This window comes from Manis pentadactyla, chromosome 11 (assembly GCF_030020395.1).
Source record: "Manis pentadactyla isolate mManPen7 chromosome 11, mManPen7.hap1, whole genome shotgun sequence".
Classification (NCBI taxonomy): Eukaryota; Metazoa; Chordata; class Mammalia; order Pholidota; family Manidae; genus Manis; species Manis pentadactyla.
This window is the reverse complement of record NC_080029.1, coordinates 31599633-31618417: the sequence shown is the minus strand read 5'-3', so window position 1 is coordinate 31618417 and position 18785 is coordinate 31599633. Positions and strand designations below refer to the sequence as shown.

The window sequence follows — 18785 nt, the reverse complement described above, 5'->3', positions numbered from 1 at the left end:
AATTGGAATATAGTTGATATACAATATTATATTGGTTTCAGATGTATAACATAGTGATTTGATAATTATATACATTAGTAAATGTTCACTATGGTAAGTGTAGTTACCCCATACCAAGATAATTACAGTATTATTGGTTGTATTCCCTATGCTTTACTTCCATTCCTATGACTAATTTATTTATAATTTGCAGTTTGTACCTCTTTATCCCCTTCACCTTTTCACCCATATGCCCACTCCCCTCCCTTATAGTAACCAAGAGTCTGTTGTCAGTATTTATGGGTTGATTTCTTTTTTCTTTGTTTGTTGTGTTTTTTAGATTCTACATGTAAGTGACAACATACAGTACTTGTGTTTTTCTGCCTGACTTATTTCACTTAGTGTGATACCCTCTAAGTCCATCCACATTGTCACAAATGGCAAGATTTCCTTCTCTTTTTATGGCTGAGTAATAGACCATTGTGTATATGTACCACATCTTATTTTTCCATTCATCTGTCAATGGGCACTTCAGTTGCTTCCATATCTTGACTGTTGTAAATAATGCTGCAGTAAACATAGGTGTGTTTGCATCTTTCTGAATCAGTGATTTTGTTTTCTTAGGGTACATTTCCAGAAGTGGAATTTCTGGGTTGTATGGTATTTCTATTTTCAATTTTTTGAGGACCCTCCATAGTGCTTTTTTCAGTGGCTGGACCAATGTACATTCCCACCAACAGTACACAAGGGTTCCCTTTTTTTCATATCTTCACCAACACTTGTTATTTCTTGTCTTTTGGGTAGTAGCCATTCTGACTGGTATGAAGTGATATCTCATTATGGTTTTGATTTGCATTTCTCTGACGATGAGTGATGTTGAGCATCTTTTCATGTGCCTATTGACTATCTGTATGTCTTCTTTAGAAAAATGTCTATTCAGCTCCTCTGCCTATTTTTCAACTGGGTTATTTGTTTTTCTGGTCTTAAGTTGTTTGAATTCTTCATATATTTTGGATATTAGCCTCTTATTGGATATATCATTTGCAAATATACTCTCCCATACAGTAGGCTGCCTTTTCATTTTATTGATTTTTGTTTCTGATTTTATTTGAGCCATTTTTTTTCTTGGTGAGTCTAGCTAAAGGTTTGTCAATTTTGTTTGTTTTTTCAAAGGACCAGCTCTCAGTTTCATTGATCTTTTCTATTATCTTTTGAGTCTCTAGTACATTCATTTCTGCTCTGATCTTTATTATTTCCTCCTTTGTACCTCATTTTTTCCTTCTTTTTCTAGTTCCTTTAGGTTTAAACTTAAATTGTTTATTTGAGATTTTTTTCTTGTGTCTTGAGGTGGAACTGTATTGATATAAACTTCCCTCCTAGAATCTCTTTTGCTATATCCCATAGATTTTGGTATGTTGTTTATCTGTTTTTATTGGTCTTTTGTTAATTTTTTATTTACCCTATGACCCAGTAGTTGTTCATGTTATTTAATCTCCATGTATTGCAGTTTTTCCAGTTTTCTTTTCTTATTTGTTTTGTAGTTTCATACCATTGTGGTTGGAAAAGATGCTTGATGTGATTCCAGTCTTCTTGAATTTATTGAGACTTGTTTTGTGGCCTAATATGTGATCTGTGTTGGAGACTGTTCCATATGTACTTCAGAAGAATGTGCTGCTTTTGATGGAATGTTCTGTATCTGTTTATTAAGTCCATCTGGTCTAATGTATCATTCAAGGCTGATGTTTCCTTATTAATTTTCTGTCTTCATGATCTATCCATTGATGTAAGTTGGGTGTAAAAATCCCATACTATTACTGTATTGCTGTCCAGTTTCCCCTTTAGTTCTGTTAATTTTTTCTTTATGTGTTTTGGTGCTCCTAGATTGGGTATATATATATATATATATATATATATATTTATAAATGTTACATCTTTTTGCTGGATTGAACCTTTTGTCATTATATAATGCCATCCTTTGTCTTGTTGCAGTCTTTCTTTTAAAGTTTATTTTGTCTGGCATGGGTATAGCTATACCAGCTTTCTTTTTTGATTTCCATAGAATATCTTTTTCCATTCCTTCACTTTCAGTCTTTGTTTATCCTTACTTCTGAAGTAAGTCTCTTGTAGGTAGTATATAGATGAGTCTTTTTTTTCTTAACATCCATTTGGCCCCTCTACACTCTACTCGGTCTTTTGATTAGAGAATTTAGTCCATTTACATTTAGAGGAATTATTGACAGGTATGTACTTACTTGTATTTTGTTAACTGTTCTGTATTTTTTTGAAGTTCCTCTCTGTTCCTTCCTTTCATTCTGTCTTACCTTGTGATATGATGTCTTTCTCTAGTATTATGCTTAGATTCTTTTATCATTTCCTTTTTGCATTTAGTATAAATAAGGTTTTGTTTTGTGGTTACCATGAAGTTCACATGTAGCATCCTATGTATGTAACAGTCTATTTTAGGTTGCTAGCAACTTAAATTTGAACACTTTCTAAAACTACATTTTTATTCCCCCCATCCATATTTTATGTTTTTGATGTCACATTTTACCTCTTTTTACTTTATGTATTCCTTAACTAAGTATTGTAGTTCTAGGTAATTTTACTACTTTTGTCTTCTAACCTTCATATTGGCTTTACAAGCAATTTATCCATTACCTTTACTATATATTTGCTGGTGAGATTTTTTTACTTTCATATGTTCTCCTGTTATTAATTAGTGTTATTTATTTTCAGCTTAAAGATGTCCTTTTAGCATTTATTGTAAGGCTGGTTTCGTGGTGATGAACTCCTTTAGCATTTGCTTATCTGTGAAACTCTTTATCTCTCTTTCAATCCTGAATGCTAGATTATAATCTTTCCAGGTAGAGTATTCTTGGCTGGAAGTTTTTTCCTTTCAGCACTTTGAATATGTCATATCACTCTCTTCTGACCTGCAAAGTTTCTGCTGAAAAATCTGCTAATGGCCTTACTGAGTAACCCTTGTGTGTAACAAGTTGCTTTTCTCTCACTACTTTTAAGTTTCTCTTTATATTTAACTTTTGAAATTTTAATTTTAATGTGTCTTGGTGTGGATCTCTTCAGGTTCATTTTATTTGCATCTCTCAGTGATTCCTGGACCTGGTAGTCTGTTTCCTTCCCAAGGTTAGGGAAGTTTTCAGCCACTATTTCTTCAAATAAAGTTCATGCCCTTCTATCTCTCCTTCTTCTAGGACCCCTAGAATGTGAATGCTATTCTGCTTGTAGTTGTTCCCATAGGTCCCGAGTTAAAATTCTTTTTCTTTTTTTGCTGTGTGTGTGTGGGTTCCAGTGCTTTGTCTTCCAGCACACTGAACTGTTCTTCTGTTTCATCCAGTCTGCTGTTGAACCACTCTTGCATATTTTTCAGTTATTGTGTTCTTCAACTCTGTGATTTCTGTTTGGTATTTTTATATATTTTCTGTCTCTTTGTTGACATTTTCACTGGGTTCATCTCTTCTCTTCCCAAGTTCGGTGAGCATCTTTATGACCATTACTTAGAATTCTTGATCAGGTAGATTACTTACCTCCATATCATTAAGGTCTTTACTGAGGTTTTGTCTTGTTCTCTCATTTGGAACATAGTTCTCTGTTGCCTTATTTTGTTTGACTCTCTGTGTTTGTCTCTATGTATTAGGTGAAAAAGCTACCTTTTTCAGTCTTGAAGGAGTGGACCTTCTCATGCACCCTTGTCCTAGTTTTTGGTTGTTTCTTTAATCTTTGGGATTGTTTAAACAGCCTGGTTTATTTTTGATAAGTCCCTATTGTTGAGGGAACACCAATACCTCTCAGTGCTCCAAGGGGAGGAATCTCAGTTAGCACTTAGTTTCAGGTTGAGTGAAAGACTCTCAGGCAGCAGCTTTTAAAGTATGTAAATATATACAGTCCTGCAAGGCTGCGCTCATAAACCCTGATGGCCTCTAGATCAGGAAATCTGCAAATGTGCCCGATGTGACAGTTACAAAAAATGGAAATCTGCATGAGTGTATAAGCTCCTTTCTTGTTGAGCTGTAGTGAGGTCAAGGGAGTATGCCAGGGTGTTGTTCCCCCTGCTGACATTCCTTGGGAGCACCTCCATAGCCTCTAGATGTGTGGGAAACCTGAAGCCTGCCCCTCAGGCTTACGCTCTAGGATAAGTAAATAGATCTTTTTCACAGGAAGGTCAGTTTGCTGTCGGTGCAGTGCCCTGAATGTGTTGGCCTGCCAAGAACTGTCTTTCCAAAATTTATCGTCCTTTGGAGCTCAGGAACACCAGTGCTCTTGTCCACCAGGGCCGGGTGAGCAAGGGGCCTCTCATGTGTGGTTTGTGTGTGCCTGCTGTCTTAAGCAGAGAGCTGGAGAGGGTAGGGGTGGGGCATGCTCACTGGCTTCAGAAAGGCAGTGGGAAATCGCCTTGGCTGTGCACACTGGTGGGCTGCAGTGACACTGCTGGACAGTGCCCTGCCTGTGCATGTGAGCGAGTTCCGGTCTGGCAACCACCCCGACTCAAAGAGCAGGAGGTGGCTGTGACTGTCAGTGCTCATCTGCCCCAGCCAGGCCGTGGGGTACTGCTGTCACTGCCCATGTTCTCGGCCTCAACAAGGCAGTAGGAAGTGCCTTGACTGCTGGCCCTGCCTGTCCCAGAGAGTGTCTGAGTGTGCCTGCCCATGTTAGCAAGATAGGTAGTGTATGGATGGCATTGTCAGTACCTCCGTCCCGGGGGAGGCACTGGTATATGTGGAACTATCTCACCAAGGGCAGCAGTGCGGATCTCTCCTCAGACAGTGCAGAGACCTCTAGGAGAAGGACCAAGACCCTGGCTTCATCCCTAAGCTGGAGTGTTCTTAGCATCCCCACTATAAATGGCTTCTTTGGATGCCCCCAAACAAAGGCAGTTCTGTATGTTTTAGTGGACAGTGCCCTGCCTTAGGCTCCCTCAGCCTTCTGTGGCATGTGCAATGCCAACTAATTTTATTTTTAAAGCAGTCACTCTATAAAAATTCAAGTCCATCCTTTATGTATAGATGGCATAATGGTAAATAGACCCACTGTTAAGCTAGTTGTTACTTTTTTTTGTCCTTTTGTGTTAAGGGCTCAATAAACACATTATTGTTATTACAATTGGGACATCTCCTGTGCCCAGAGCATTTTACCACTTGGTTTACATGTGTTTTTCATTCAATTGCTTTTATCCCAAACAACCAGATATTGTATATGATAATTTGTCTAAAAATACCCACTATCTAGCACATAATTGCTCTTCAGCAAATGTTAGTTTTCTTCCTCTTTAGGTCTCAGTTTCCTCCACTGTAACTTGGGAAAATTAGTTGAGCTGTTCCAGAGGTTGGCAAACCGTGACCTGTGGGCTGACCACCTGGTTTTGTCCTTGAAAACAAAAGCTTTATTGAGCTATAATTCACAGGTGGCATCATTTACTTTGCAAGGTAGTCACACAACTCAGGCTGGGTGACTTCAGGAAGCTCAGTTTTGTACTGTGGGGGTGGGGAGGATGAGGAGCTAAAAAGGAACATCCCAACGTGCTTCATTGCTCCGACCCAGTCAGTCAGGAAAGGAACAGCGGAGAGGGTAATGAAGCCCTGCCACTGAGTCTCCCCTGAGAGGCTCCAGCCTTCAGCCTCTCCTCCCTCCCAAGTACAAGCCCTTGCAGAAGAGCAGCAGCAGATGTCGCCCAGCGCTTGCTCCTTTCATTTCCTCAATAGACAAAGTGTAGAGACAGACCCACGAAGGGCTGTGGAGAGCTCCCAGACCCTGCTCGCCCAGGTCACCCGGCTTGCAAAGGCTACATAGAGTCAGGCTTCAAGCCTGAGCAGCCTGACTTCAGAGTTCTTGGTCCTAACTACTACCCTATTCCACCTTTCTAAAGGACATTACCGTTTTTTAGAGTGTTGCCAAACTACAGCATATCTAGGAGGGTGATTCAGGTCAGTAAGTTCAGGAAATTTTGTCACATGAGGAATATTCAAAGGAGCCAGAAACGTTTGATTTGCAGAATGAGAAGAACCAGAGTGGGGTGAGAGAGATGGCCAAAGGGATACGTGAGAGCCATCTTCAAACGTTGTTCTCCAGATGGTGATAGCTTTGTATTGAATAGTCCCGCAGAGCTGACCCAGGATCACTGGGTAAAATGTATAATGACTCAGATTCTGACTCAAAATAGGAAAGAAGTTTTTACAAGTAGAGCACTCCATAGATGGAATGCCTGACTAAAAACTTAACTTCCCATCCTGGGAATTGGGCAAGTGGGGACTTAATGGGTATCTGGCAGGGGTACTGCAGGGGCGGGGAGAGAGCACTGGGAAGGAGGTCAAATTGATGGCCTCTAGGAAGTAACCACACTTTTTAGGATTTTTTTGAGACAGGAGCTAATGTTCAGTTGGGTAGATAGGCACAAACAGTCCCACAGAAAACGCCTATTCAGGAACCTCCCAGACAAAGCCTTACACACATTTAGGGCTATTGCCACTCCACAGTGGGTACATATAATATGTTAGGAGGGGACCCTGCCATTCAGTCAACTAAATTCTTCTGCAGAATTAAAGGGATCAGATTATTTTTTCCATCAAAGTAAGGAAAGGTAATAGGAACACAGGAGGAAGGTATGAGGCAGAAAAGTTTAATTAAAGTGAAGTCAGATCTGGGAAGCAAGAAAGAGCTCCCACTTCTGCAGGCCACCTTTGTCCTGCAAAGATTGGCCAGATTTTCACAGGTCAGGTCTGAACAAAGCTTCTACACATGAGGGACTTTCTCATTGGGTATTTTTAAAAACATATTTGATAGTTTCTCTCCCAAATGGAAATAAAAATGAATGGAGAAGAGGTTTTGTATTTGCCGTTTACAAAGCCTGAACTCTTCTAGCACTAAACAGCAGGAATCAAGGAAATGAAGTTCTTTGGGTCCTTGAAGCCCTAACACTCAGGTTTTAAAAACATCTTTCTATGTGTGTTGGGGGCATGATGTTCAAATTTTTTGGAAAATGCAAGAAAATATTCCTCGTGTACTTAGAAAACTGGCCTTCACACTGACAGTTAGGTACTAGTTTATAAATTTCTATCTTGCTCCTAAGCAGAGAAATTTCAATTGAGAGCAGTATTTTAGAATCACAGAACTGTGGGGTCAAAGAGGAGCTCAGAAGTATCTGTTTTATCTTCTCCCTCTCTCTACCCAGGACTAAGGATCTATACAGGGCTAAGGATCCATTCGTCTACTTTCTGCTTGATTGCCTCCAGAGACAGGAAACTTATTACTGCCAATGTCAACATATATAATTTAGTTGGGAAGTCCTTCTGTGTATTGACTGGAGAGTTGTATTTTCCAACAGATGACCCCTGTTCTAGCTATGGAACTTAGAGAACCCACAGAAATCCCACTTTCCATGGAGAGATTTGAAGATAGACACCATTTTGTCCTTGTCAAATCCTCTCTTAGCCAACAAATATCTCTTTTTGCCCTGGCAAAAATCCTTAATTCTACCATTCATCCCCATATCGTAGGGACTTATGCTTCTCTTTCTTTCTGGTCCATTTCCTCTGAATTCAATTTGCAAAGGCCCCTCTTACAGAATGTCCTTCCCCAAACTGGACCCAGTATTTCAAATGTGGCCACGAACAGCCTCAGGCAGACTGGGACTGTCTCTCATTCTAAACATACCACTTCTAACTAATATTATGCAGGCAGTTACACCATCAGCTCGTAAAAAGCCTCGTCAACAAAGACTCCCATATATAGGAGGATGAGGTAAAAACTGTAAAAGGAAAAACCCTTGTTTTCCCCAGTCCTCCCCAGACCTGGCATAGAGCAGGAGACAATGCCTACAGCCAAGAAGAATAGCAGTGCGTCAAAGTTGTGGCCTGTATACTCCTTGCAGAAGGGAGAAGAACCCTTCTTGTGCTGAGCATCTACCCTACACCCTGTACTATTTTAGATACTTTCTATATCTTGTCTCATTCTGTCCACCTTCACGGTGCACACCATGGGCCCTATATCATAGATAGCTTCAGAGAGGTTAAGTGACTTTATTGAACTCACACAGCTTGTGGCAGAGGTTGGTATTTAAACCCAGGTCGTTTTGACTCCAAAGCCATGTTTTTCCTTCTGCATCTTGTTGCTTCTGAGCCAAACCTGACTAAAGATGAGGGGGATTTTGTGGGATAACCTTTTCCAAACTGAGGGAAAAACAGTGCATGCTAGCCAGACCAGAAGGATTACACCATCCCTTCCTTTCCCACCCCTTCTCAATGCAATCAAACTCTCTTCAATGTGTGAAATCACCCAGGAGATTTAATGCTGCAATCACTAGATCCTTGAATTTAAAAAACCACATGTCATCAAAACAACTGAAACATAAATACTTTGGAGAGAAGTATGGTCACAAGGCCTCTTATTCTCACATTGCCACCTAGAAAAGTCCTTGTTTCTTGAGTATTGCATGATAAAGGCCAGAAAGGGTGGGGGTAGGGAAGTTTCCTTTAAAATGGTGGTTCTTGGGGCATGGCCCCTGGGCCAGCAGCATCTGCATCACCTGGGAACTTGTCAGAAATGCAGATTCTTCAGCTGACCCCAGACCTAATGAGCCATGGAACTCTGGGAGTGAGACTCAGCCGCCTGCTGTCATAAACCCTCCAGGTGAATCTCATGCATAGTAAACAGCGTTCTGTAGTTCTGGTGGAGAGATGTTCTGGGAGAACAAGTGACAACCTCAGGTGGCCCAGGGACTCAGGCTTCCAGCCAGGGCCCGTGCACCCATGGCAGAACACAATTCCTTAGAGGTCCTATAGAAAATATAGAGGAGAGGAAAATGAGACAAAATGAAAATACTGTCCTGAAACAAAGTTATCAGGTGGACCTTCCTTTTCACTGTGCATTAGCCCAATCCAAAGAACCCACTAATGGACTGGGAGCAACTAACTGGCTAATAGAAAAGAAAAAAACAGTCTCAAACTCCCACTGCCAAGAAAGAGCTAGACAAATATCCATGTGCCTTCTCTTTTAGTTCAACTTTTTCCCACTAGGAAATGTTCAAGTTCGTGATAGCAGTCATTTCCTTACAAGGTCGGTAGTTACTACCAAGAACGCTGAATCAAGCCTGTCCCTTTGCATATGTTTCATATTTTCTATTTCACAAAACAGGCACAAAGAAATGGGAACGGGGGTGAGAAGCTGCTGTACCTTGGAGGGGATCCCAGTTGTCAGTGAAGGTCCAGGGCACTCGAAGATGGATTAGTTAATAGATAGAGGGCTTGAGAAAAAGTTACGGAAATGTGGGTGGGGGGTTGCCAGAGGGAAAGAGTAGTGAACTAAATGAGAATCTGCTACCTGAACTGTAAGAAGGTAGGACTGGGGAAGCGAAGAAATGAGCAGGGCCCTGCACTTCGTTATACTGACTTTTTCTTCTAAAAAAGCATGTTTCAGAGAGCACCATAAAATAGTACCATGATGTGCTCCTCAAGCAAATAAAATTAAGGGAGGATCCCACAGTTAAATAAGTTTAGGAATTGCTGCAAATGGTATTTTCCTCAGTGCTAAATCACTAATTGACTTAAGGTTCTGAGAAGTTCTGCAGTCAAGGACTCTTTTGATTGTATTTAACCCAACATTTCCAAAGTTATTTGGCTGGAGAACCATCCCCTGCCCCCAACCCTGTGCAATGATTCCCTGCTGCCGCCAGTAGAACACCAGCTACGCTCATCCCTGTGTCTAAGGCAGTGGGAACAGCAGCTTCGCGTTCCTGGAGGAAAGAGAGGAAAGTGGGCACGTGTAAGGGCGATGGGTCTCCTCAGGAAGCAGGGCCTCTTGGTAGGACTTAGAGCAAAAGTCCAATAACAAAGAGGCTTCTCTGGGATGTGAGGTCCCACACCTGTCAGAGAAGCCCCCCAAGAACAGCAAAGGAAAGCAGGCCGGCCAGGGCTTGAGCAGGAGCCCCATGCTGTCACCCAAACCACTCCTGAAACAGCCTTTCCTTCTAACTGGAGCAAGACTTCCTTCCAGCTGCCTACTTGATGAGATTATCTATCCTGTCTCCCTCTCCTCCCCCAGAAGAGTCCATTTGCCAAAGAACCGCAAGGCACAACAAGGTGACCCAGTCATGTCCCTCGGACACCAGCACAAGGAACTACACCTTTCTCTTCCTCCCTCCCAGGTCTGGGGGGTTTTCGTCTGCCAGGATGAGGTACCGGCAGTCAGGCTACTTCGCTGTCTCTGGGCCTCGGTTTCCTCATTTGTAAAACACATGGGTTAGACTGGTGAGCTCTAAGGGTTTTTCCATCTTTGTCAGTTCTGACATTTTATGAGAGCTTGGAGACATTCCCGTGCTGTTATGGAGTAACCGTGACATTTGAAGAATAACCTCTGCTTCGAGGGCCTCTCCTAAAGTGAGCTTGCACACATGGCCACTCTGAGGACCAAATGAGATAGTGCAGAGATCACTGACGGTGACTGAAAAGCTGCTGTGAAAGTAGAGGGTGGGGTTCCCCATTTTGGGCATGTGCCCCGTGGGTGATAGTTGTGTGTATGTACGGCCCATTTGTCTCGTCTGTTTTCCGTGGTGCTTTCTTTCTACTCAGTCCATGATCTGCTTTATCCTGTGAGCTGGTTTTTTCTCTGTTTTCTGTACTTGTCAGTTACTCAGCCACATTTGCTGGGAGTGCTAGCCTCCCACATTCTTCCAGATATCCAGGAGTTGGGCTAATGTTGAAGATTAACAGGCTGAAAATAATTTCGTATTTGTCTTACTTTGGACAGAGGTTGACCTGAAATAGACCATTGGGCTGTTTATGCAAAGGGCTTCTTGCCAAAAATATTTAAGTACTTGAGTCAAAGATGAAATTTACTTACCTAAGAACACACTGTTTTAAAGTACCTTTAAGGAATACCAGTTATATTCAACAGTATAATTAAGCAGAGAGTAACTTCATTTAGGCTGATGTATGAACACTTTCTGTCTCTTAAGGAAGACCCATCAACTGATATTTCAGCCTTTCTAAGATGCTCCAGTGTGGGACAGATGGGAACAAATGTCATGGTTTGTATCTGTACCTTTGGGGCTGGAACAACCCTGAGTTTTGAGAACTGCATAGCGAGTGGCTAGAAATGGCTCATTACCTTGTCAGTCCTGCTGGCCTGTGCTTTTCCTGTAGATTAAGTCTGAGAGTTGATTAATTTGAGGCTGTGGGGTGGGAGAGGTAAAACAAAGGGGATTACTTATTAATTTGAAAGAATAAATAAGTTTGCAAGGGAGGAAGCTAAACGAGGTCGAATTTACCTCTTGATCACGTATATAAAAACCATCAATTCTATATAGACTTTAGATCCTGATTTTCTTTTCTGCAAGAAGCCTTGGCTCTTCTGAGAATAATAGAACCATTTCTATACTCCCCTTGGAAACAAACTCCCCTTCTTCCACTAACATCTTTTCAGACTGCTGAGTTCAGACTGCCCCGTCGCCTGGGACTGGTCAGGACTGGTTTTGGTTCCCATCAGAGGATCTGGCTGCATCCTTTATGAGTGTACAAATAGTTTGCTGAAACATAACACAATGATAATCAAAATAAATAGTTAAACTTAACTGGGCACTTACCACGTGAGCTAAGTGCTTTATTTACATTATTTAATTTAATCTTCTCAACAACTGAGTGTGGCGAGTATTATTATTATTCTTTTCTTTTTTTCTTTTTTGCATCATTAATATACACTTACATGAACAACATTGTGGTTACTAGATTCCCCCCATTATCAAGTCCCCACCACACATCCCATTACAGTCACTGTCCATCAGTGTAAGTAAGATGCTATAGAATCACTGCTTGTCTTCTCTGTGTTGTACAGCCTTCCCTGTACTCCCACCTCCACATTATGTGTGCTAATCATAATGACCCTTTTCCCCCTTATCCCTCCCTTCCCACCCATCCTCCTCAGTCCCTTTCCCTTTGGTAACTGTTAGTCCATTCTTGGGTTCTGTGAGTCTGTGTGGCAAGTATTATTATCTCCCCTTTGGAAATAGACACAGTAGGAGGCTTGGTTTGATTAAGAACCTTTCCAAGGCTACAGAGATTTGGAAAGATTAGTGGTTGACTTAAGTGGTGGAGCTGGTCAGTTAAGGAAGGCGGGCTGCAGTCTGACTTCATGACCACTGATTTCTGTCTCTGGGTAACTGCATCTTTTTTTTCCAAGAAGACATCTTGAAAACTCCCTAAGACAACTTACAAACAATCTCTCAATTGAGAATCGTGGGCTGACTCACTCAGGGCTCCTTCAGCAAAAGGGAGACACCTTGCTGGCCACTTTCTGCAGCTGAGCTCTGCTGGGTGCTCTGTGTCTCTTTGCTGCCCCCTCCCTTGCAGCTCATCTGGGGCAGGTGTGCCTGTTACTATGTACCCCAGGCCTTAGAGGGACATGGCCACAATTCCTCATTTGATTCCAGTTTTCTAGGATTTGGAGGCAGCTCCCAGCCTGAGGATTTTGTAATCTGGATTCTGGTCTGAGGGAAATGCTGAGGGCCCCGGGGAGAAAGGACTGTGTTGGGGCCTGTCGGCCTGGCTGAGAGGCGACGTCCGTGTGCCCACAGGGATACAATGGGCACACTCAGTGAGCATGTGGCCCTTGGGACTCAGAGCCCAGAGATCAGATTATATCCCCTGAAACAAAGCTTTGGGCTTAGCCTCTCACTCATGCTTTTCGTTCTGTCCTCAGTAGCCCTGGCTGGGACTCTGCATGCCTTGGGGGTAGGGGTGGGGGGCACTGTGCAGCTGTCCTCCCAGCCTGCTTGACCACAGCATGCAGCTCTAGCAGGCAGCTCAGGGCCAGAGACACAGCCTCTGGTGATGGGCTTGCGGGGACAGTTCTCATGGAGAGGGAGGCCGACCTTGGCCATGGGCGCCAGGGGGCCTGGGAGTGGCCACCCAGCCCAGGGACAGGTTTCCCCAGAGGTGACTGTCAGACAGGGAGGAGAAAGCAGCCAGCCAGGCTCCATTAAACTGTTGCTACTGGTGAGGAATTGTCTCCAGGAACTATCCCCATGCAGGGCTGACAGAAGCTGAAGGGGTAAAATCCAAGTTCCCAGCAGTGTTTTCCACCCGATCCTCTGGAGGTTACTGGGGTGGCAGTGGGGGTGGAGGGCTCTGGCCTAGGAGGAAGCCCACTTGCAAAGTGTTCCTGATGCAGCTGAGAGCAGTCACTGCCGAGACCATCCTGTGTCCAGCCGTCACCCCTTGCCCGGCACTGGACTCGCACTGTTTCCTCACCAGAGCCCCCTACGTTTGGCGCTGCTATCCCCATTTTATAGATGGGGTTCAAATAGCTAAGGCATGTGCCTTGTTTGTAACTGGTGGGACTAGATGCCCTTCCTCTGGTTCTGATCCTGACTTCTGTGGGTAGGTTCATAGTGAACAACTGGGGAAAATTACAGTGTTTGATATCCACACAAGAGCAGAAGGCTTTCTGCAGCTTCTCTGTCTCACTGGTAATTTCTGGATTTCACCCGGGCCATCAGACCTCTCTTTTACCTCTATATCCATTGTATACCTTACCATTCAATTTATATGCTGGTACCGTCTATCCTCGATTCCAGTATATCCTTGAACCTAGCATTTTTTCCACACTTTAATATCTCTGCAGTTGGCACACATCTTGTAATTGAGGTCCATATTTAATGCAGTGGGGCTGTTTAAATTGATGCTACATTTTCAGAATTGATGGAGACCGAGAATCGAGGAAATGTGGTAATCCATGCATTTATTCAACTCGTCAAATGCCTGCAATGAATGTCAGGCATTATGCTAGATTCTTGGAATACAGAAATAACCAGTATGCAGTCCCTTGCCCTAGGGAGGTCACAGTCTAGCGGAGGACATAGACTAGACAGATTAGTAGTTAAGCTCATTGTGATAAGGGCTCTGAATTTAGGGAGCCAGGGTGTGTGGAGGGGCAGGGGCAGGCGGGAGAGGAGGCGGGGAGACTGGGACCGCTTTGCAGAGAAGGTGTATCATGAAGAGGGTGGGAATACGAAGGGTTAGGAGTGGCTTAGGAGTGGCTTAGGAGTGGGTTGGAGATGGGTTGGTGAATTGTATCCCGGATCATTGAATAATTGGAGGAAACAAAAGTTCAGAATCATGAGACACTAGGCTGTCTTTGTGGGCTTCAAAGTCTTCACTGTGGCCCAAATGGAGGGTGCGTGTGTGGAGACATGGGTGTAAGTGAGGCTGTGGAGATGGGCAAGGGGAAGATCAAGGGGACCTGGAGCTCCATGCAGATGAGCTTCATCCTTATTCTGAGTCAGATGGCAAATCATTGAGGGGTTTTTTAAGCAGGGAAGCAATGCTCCAATTTGTGTTTAGGAACTCAGTTGTGAAGAGGATGGTAAGGTGGGGTGGGAGGAAGGGGGTGGAGTGGCAGCTCTTGGAAGAGAAAGAAAAGTTACTCCAAATGGAGCAAAGCCGTCATTTTCATTACTATTCCTGGATCAGGAGACTTGAGGAACATCACACAGTGGTGGAACGGGGAGTCTGAAACTAGAACCTGCAGGCACAAGTGACCTATTCCTGCTTAAACCCATCACATGTGCCCTTGTCTCAGGAGAGCCACCTCACCAACAGGCATGCTGGCTCTCTGAATGGATGCCAGGGAAAGCTCGAGAAAGAAGAAAAACTTGACATTTGTCTCTGCTTGTTAAGGAAGGGTCTTACCAACAATGGTGGCATCCAACTTGTACTTGTCAAATGTGTTTTCACCGATCAGAGTTTGTTATAATCGGATGGGAGTGTATGCCAGTGCTTGGGGAAAAAATGTGCACGTGTTGATTAGAACCATCACAGGAGGAGCCCAGTGGAGGTGTGTAAGTATGAGACAAGATATTCAGCATGAAAAGTCATAAGAAAAAAGTAAGAAGTCATCACTGTGGTTGTGCACAGAAGTTACACAGCAAACATAATCAATGTTATTGACTGACTGCAGGAGACACTCTGGTGACAGAGGCTAGGTGAGAGGTAGAAGGCACTTCACCACATTGGCAATGCTTTGAAAGGGGTGGGAGATGCTGTTGACATGGTGACCCCAGACTTATGGTTCTCTTCCCCTCCCCACTTCCCTGCACAGGTGCAGTGTCACACTTACACGGGGTACTGCTGGTGTGTCACCCCAGATGGGAAGCCCATCAGTGGCTCTTCTGTGCAAAATAAAACGCCTGTATGTTCAGGTACTGTAGGGAGGGGTGGGAACAAAGGAAAGGGTTGGATAGAGACCCCTCGGCTGGTCTCTGTGTCTTATGGGGAGCCTTTGAAAGATGGTTGGATGATGGGCATTGATTATGAGCCGTCTTCCAGGTCAGGAAGGGTTCCACTCTAACACACTTGCTCTGTAGCTGCAGCTGGGTCGTATGCCTGTGTCTGGTTCAGTGCTCCTTTCCCAAGCACTGGCTGCAACCCCTATGGCATGGCATATAAATTTGTAGCTTGTGTGCTTTGGTTGCTAGTAGTCCTAGGAGCACTTCACTGAGATGGATTTTAAGACCACATGGAAGTTCAACATCAAAAGTTGGATGATCAATTAGTGATGTCTGTCGTGGGCACAGGAGAGGGCAGTAGTGGCCTCTGTGTCATATATTTGCTGCCCATGAACAATGTAATGTAATGGAAAACTTTAATAACAGTGGCCTGTCATCAGCAATGCCTGGGGAATTAAAAAGAACCCCGTGTTGAGGCACCTCCTAGTATAGTCTGACCCAGGAGGTCTGGATTGAGTCCACATGCATATGAAGCTTCTCAGGTGGTTCTGATGACCAGACAAATTAGAGAACCATTGCTTCATAGTGACCCACTGGGTTAGTCCAGAGCAAAAAGTAAGTCCTTTTCTATTTCCAATCGTACAAGCATAGAGAAATTTTGCTCTTAGTTCAACTTCATGCGACTGTGGATGATAGATTTAGACGAGCACCTCACTTTCCACGTCCATTCAGATGGTAAGGGACTCGGGAGTCGCTCCCTTAATTCAGTATGTGGCTCAGCCCTCATTCAAACAGGCCAATTCCAGCCAACAGCTGCTTCATATTTCTCTGTATCTTTGTGTGTGAGGTTTTATTTAATTATTTTTAGTTTTTAAGTGCAAGCAAAGTGCAAGACATTGTTCTAAAAACCTATGGGAAATTCCAAAGGCTAACAGTCCTGCTGTGCTAACGTTTTTAATTTTTTCACAAAATCTATTCATTTTTCTACTGGCCCTGCTACATAAAGGGAAAAGTGAGCAGAAAGGGCAATAAGTATCTGCTTTAGGAAACCAAGGTTTGCAGGCCAAAAAGGAAAGTTTACTTTCTTTGTGGTTTACATGGAAACTGGAAACCTTAATTGGGGTTGGTGTGGGGAAGGGCGGAATGAGCCCTCCTTGCAAATGACCTGGAAAATATCGTTTAAAGCAAACAAATGCGTTAGATGCAAGTCATGCAGGGTAACATAATTGAATTCTCACAAAACTATTAGTATAGGGAGAAAAGGTGTGATATAGATTGGGGAAATATGGATCCTTTCTTTTCTGTTGGTGGGACCTCCTCAGATGTCCTTCTGTGGATGAGCTGGCTGAGCCCGGCTTGCATGGCCTTCACCGAGAAGACAGGTGCCTCAGGGTCAGAACCCTAGGGTGGGGACACACGGCATCCTCGTGTACGCAGGGCAGAGCATTTGGCCAAACGCACACACTGCCCCCTCCTTGAGGAACAGGCTGAGTCTAGAAAATTGTTTCCATGCCTCAGACTATTTTGGCCCATTCAGTTCAATTGGGCCAACAATTTTCTACTTAATGCAGATGGAAAATCGCTGATTTCCTGCCCTAACCAGCAAGGGATGTCAATCACTGCATGTGCAGTAAGAGGGGGTTTCTTTTTGGTTGGCCCTACTGAGGGATTGTGGCTCAGACAGTGGAGCTGCCAGGCAGTGGGGAGATGGGGTGTGAAGGTGGGGAGCAGCTATTGGAATGTTCAACAGAAGAGTTATGTGGATGTGGGATTTTGTAAAAATCTGGTCAAGGCTATTGCCAGGGAACCAGGAAATCATGGTTCATCTCCGCAGTGCTGTGGTATCAGTGACATTGATGTTAAGCAAGCCCCTCTTGACATGTATGTATGAGCTAACTTTGTATATAACATCCCAAGATGTGTATACAATATATGTATATATATATACACATAACCATATGCTCATAACATCAGATTTTGCCAGCTCTTTGAAGGAAACCAATGGTGATGAACTCTGAATGGCTTATGTTTTTGTTTCCCTCTTACCCAAGGTTCAGTCACTGACAAGCCCTTGAGCCAGGGTAACTCAGGAAGGAAAGGTGAGTAGAGTCTTATGCTTTATCTAAATGTTTGCTCCTAAGCCCATCCAAGCAGGATTCTTGGGCAAGCTGGAAGGAACCTGGGGTGTAAGCTAAAAGTGCCCTGCAGAAAATCTCCATTCTTATTCTGTGTTTCTTCCCAGAAGCCCTGGAGGTAAGTAAGGCTCCTATGGTGGCGGGGACCAAGCTCCCAGAGGGAGGTGAGCGAGGGCACAGAGCTGGCAGAGACCCTGAGAATCTTGGTTCCTGGAGGGTTCAGTCAGTCAGCTGCCAGTGTAGCCAGTGGTAAGCCAAAAGGGATGATGAAGGTAGGCACGTCCACGTCTGCCCTAACCCTCTTATTTTGGAAACGCATTTGAGTATTTTTTACCCAGTGATTCATTCTCCTTAATAATTGTTCCAGCACATCCAGATTCTTCTCACTAAGAGTAGGCTGGCTTCACGGGCTTGCAACCTATGCAGTTGTTGTCTTGAAATTCTTAATTATTTTGTCTTTGAACTTGTGTTTTGTTAAGTCTGAGAGGACAATGAAGCATGCATGTGAGCAGAAGAGCTACATGCAATATGTGTATTCACTGCCCATCTTTGCCATCTCATCGCATAGGGTTTTTGTGATGCATGCTATGGGGCTGGGGGTGGGGTTCCGTAATACACTAAAATGTTTAATTTTTCTTTGCCTAGAACAACATTAAATAGAAATTTTAGAACAGCATGACTAGTCAAGAGAGAGATTGTGGAAGAGAGGGTAAAACTTTATATGCTAGTCCTCTTAATGGTGCTATTTTCCTGAACAAAGGGTCTTGTTTTTTCATTTTGCACTGGGCCCTACAAATTATGTGGCTAGTCCTGATTAAGGCATTTGTCTGAGTGCTGTTCAGTAGAATAGCCAACATGCAGAATAGGTCCCTGGGATATGCTGACCATAATTTCCAGTGTGAAAGACACTAAGGTTCAAAGCTACTTGCCTCCAGGATGACATACACACAGCAAGCTGGTAGCTGCATCACAAACCAGGATTAGTGTCATTGCACATCCAGAACCCCACTTCAGGCTCTCAGGCAAAACCCAGATAGGAGGCCTTGGCTGAGTTTGAGGCTTCCCACCTGAAGCTGGGCCTTGGGAACTTCAAGTCTACAAGAGTCCACAGGGTGAGCTGGGCCTGCAGAGGACCAGCTGAGGTGCACGGGCTCATCCTACACGTGCAGTCACAGGAAGACCAGGGTGAAGCCCTGGACTCTGCTGCAGGTGCTTATTCATGGAGACGCAAAGAGAAGGCAAAGTCACCCTGTCTGAATGCAGGAGCCGAGTGTCTGGAGCGTTCTGCCCCTAAATGCCGGTGCTCCACGAAGATGGAAGTGGACCATGGCGATACCACCACCCACTAGAAAACGTGGAACCAGTGGTCTAGACAGGCCACTCCCCTTTCCATGAGCAGGAATGAGTAAGTGGGAGAAAAGAAGGGAGCAAGTGCCTTTCTA

At 43.8% G+C, this 18785-nt stretch overlaps 1 protein-coding gene across 8 annotated transcripts in view; it reads left to right on the top strand.

Moving 5' to 3' along the window:
- SMOC1 (SPARC related modular calcium binding 1) overlaps positions 1 to 18785 on the top strand; it is a 151165-nt gene that overhangs the window by 80748 nt on the left and 51632 nt on the right. For all 8 annotated transcript variants that reach the window (XM_036913349.2, XM_036913350.2, XM_036913351.2 and 5 more), the window contains exons 4-5: positions 15082 to 15181; positions 17260 to 17307. In XM_036913349.2, coding sequence (XP_036769244.2) covers positions 15082 to 15181; positions 17260 to 17307 — 148 coding nt within the window. The remainder of the gene's footprint in view (positions 1 to 15081; positions 15182 to 17259; positions 17308 to 18785) is intronic.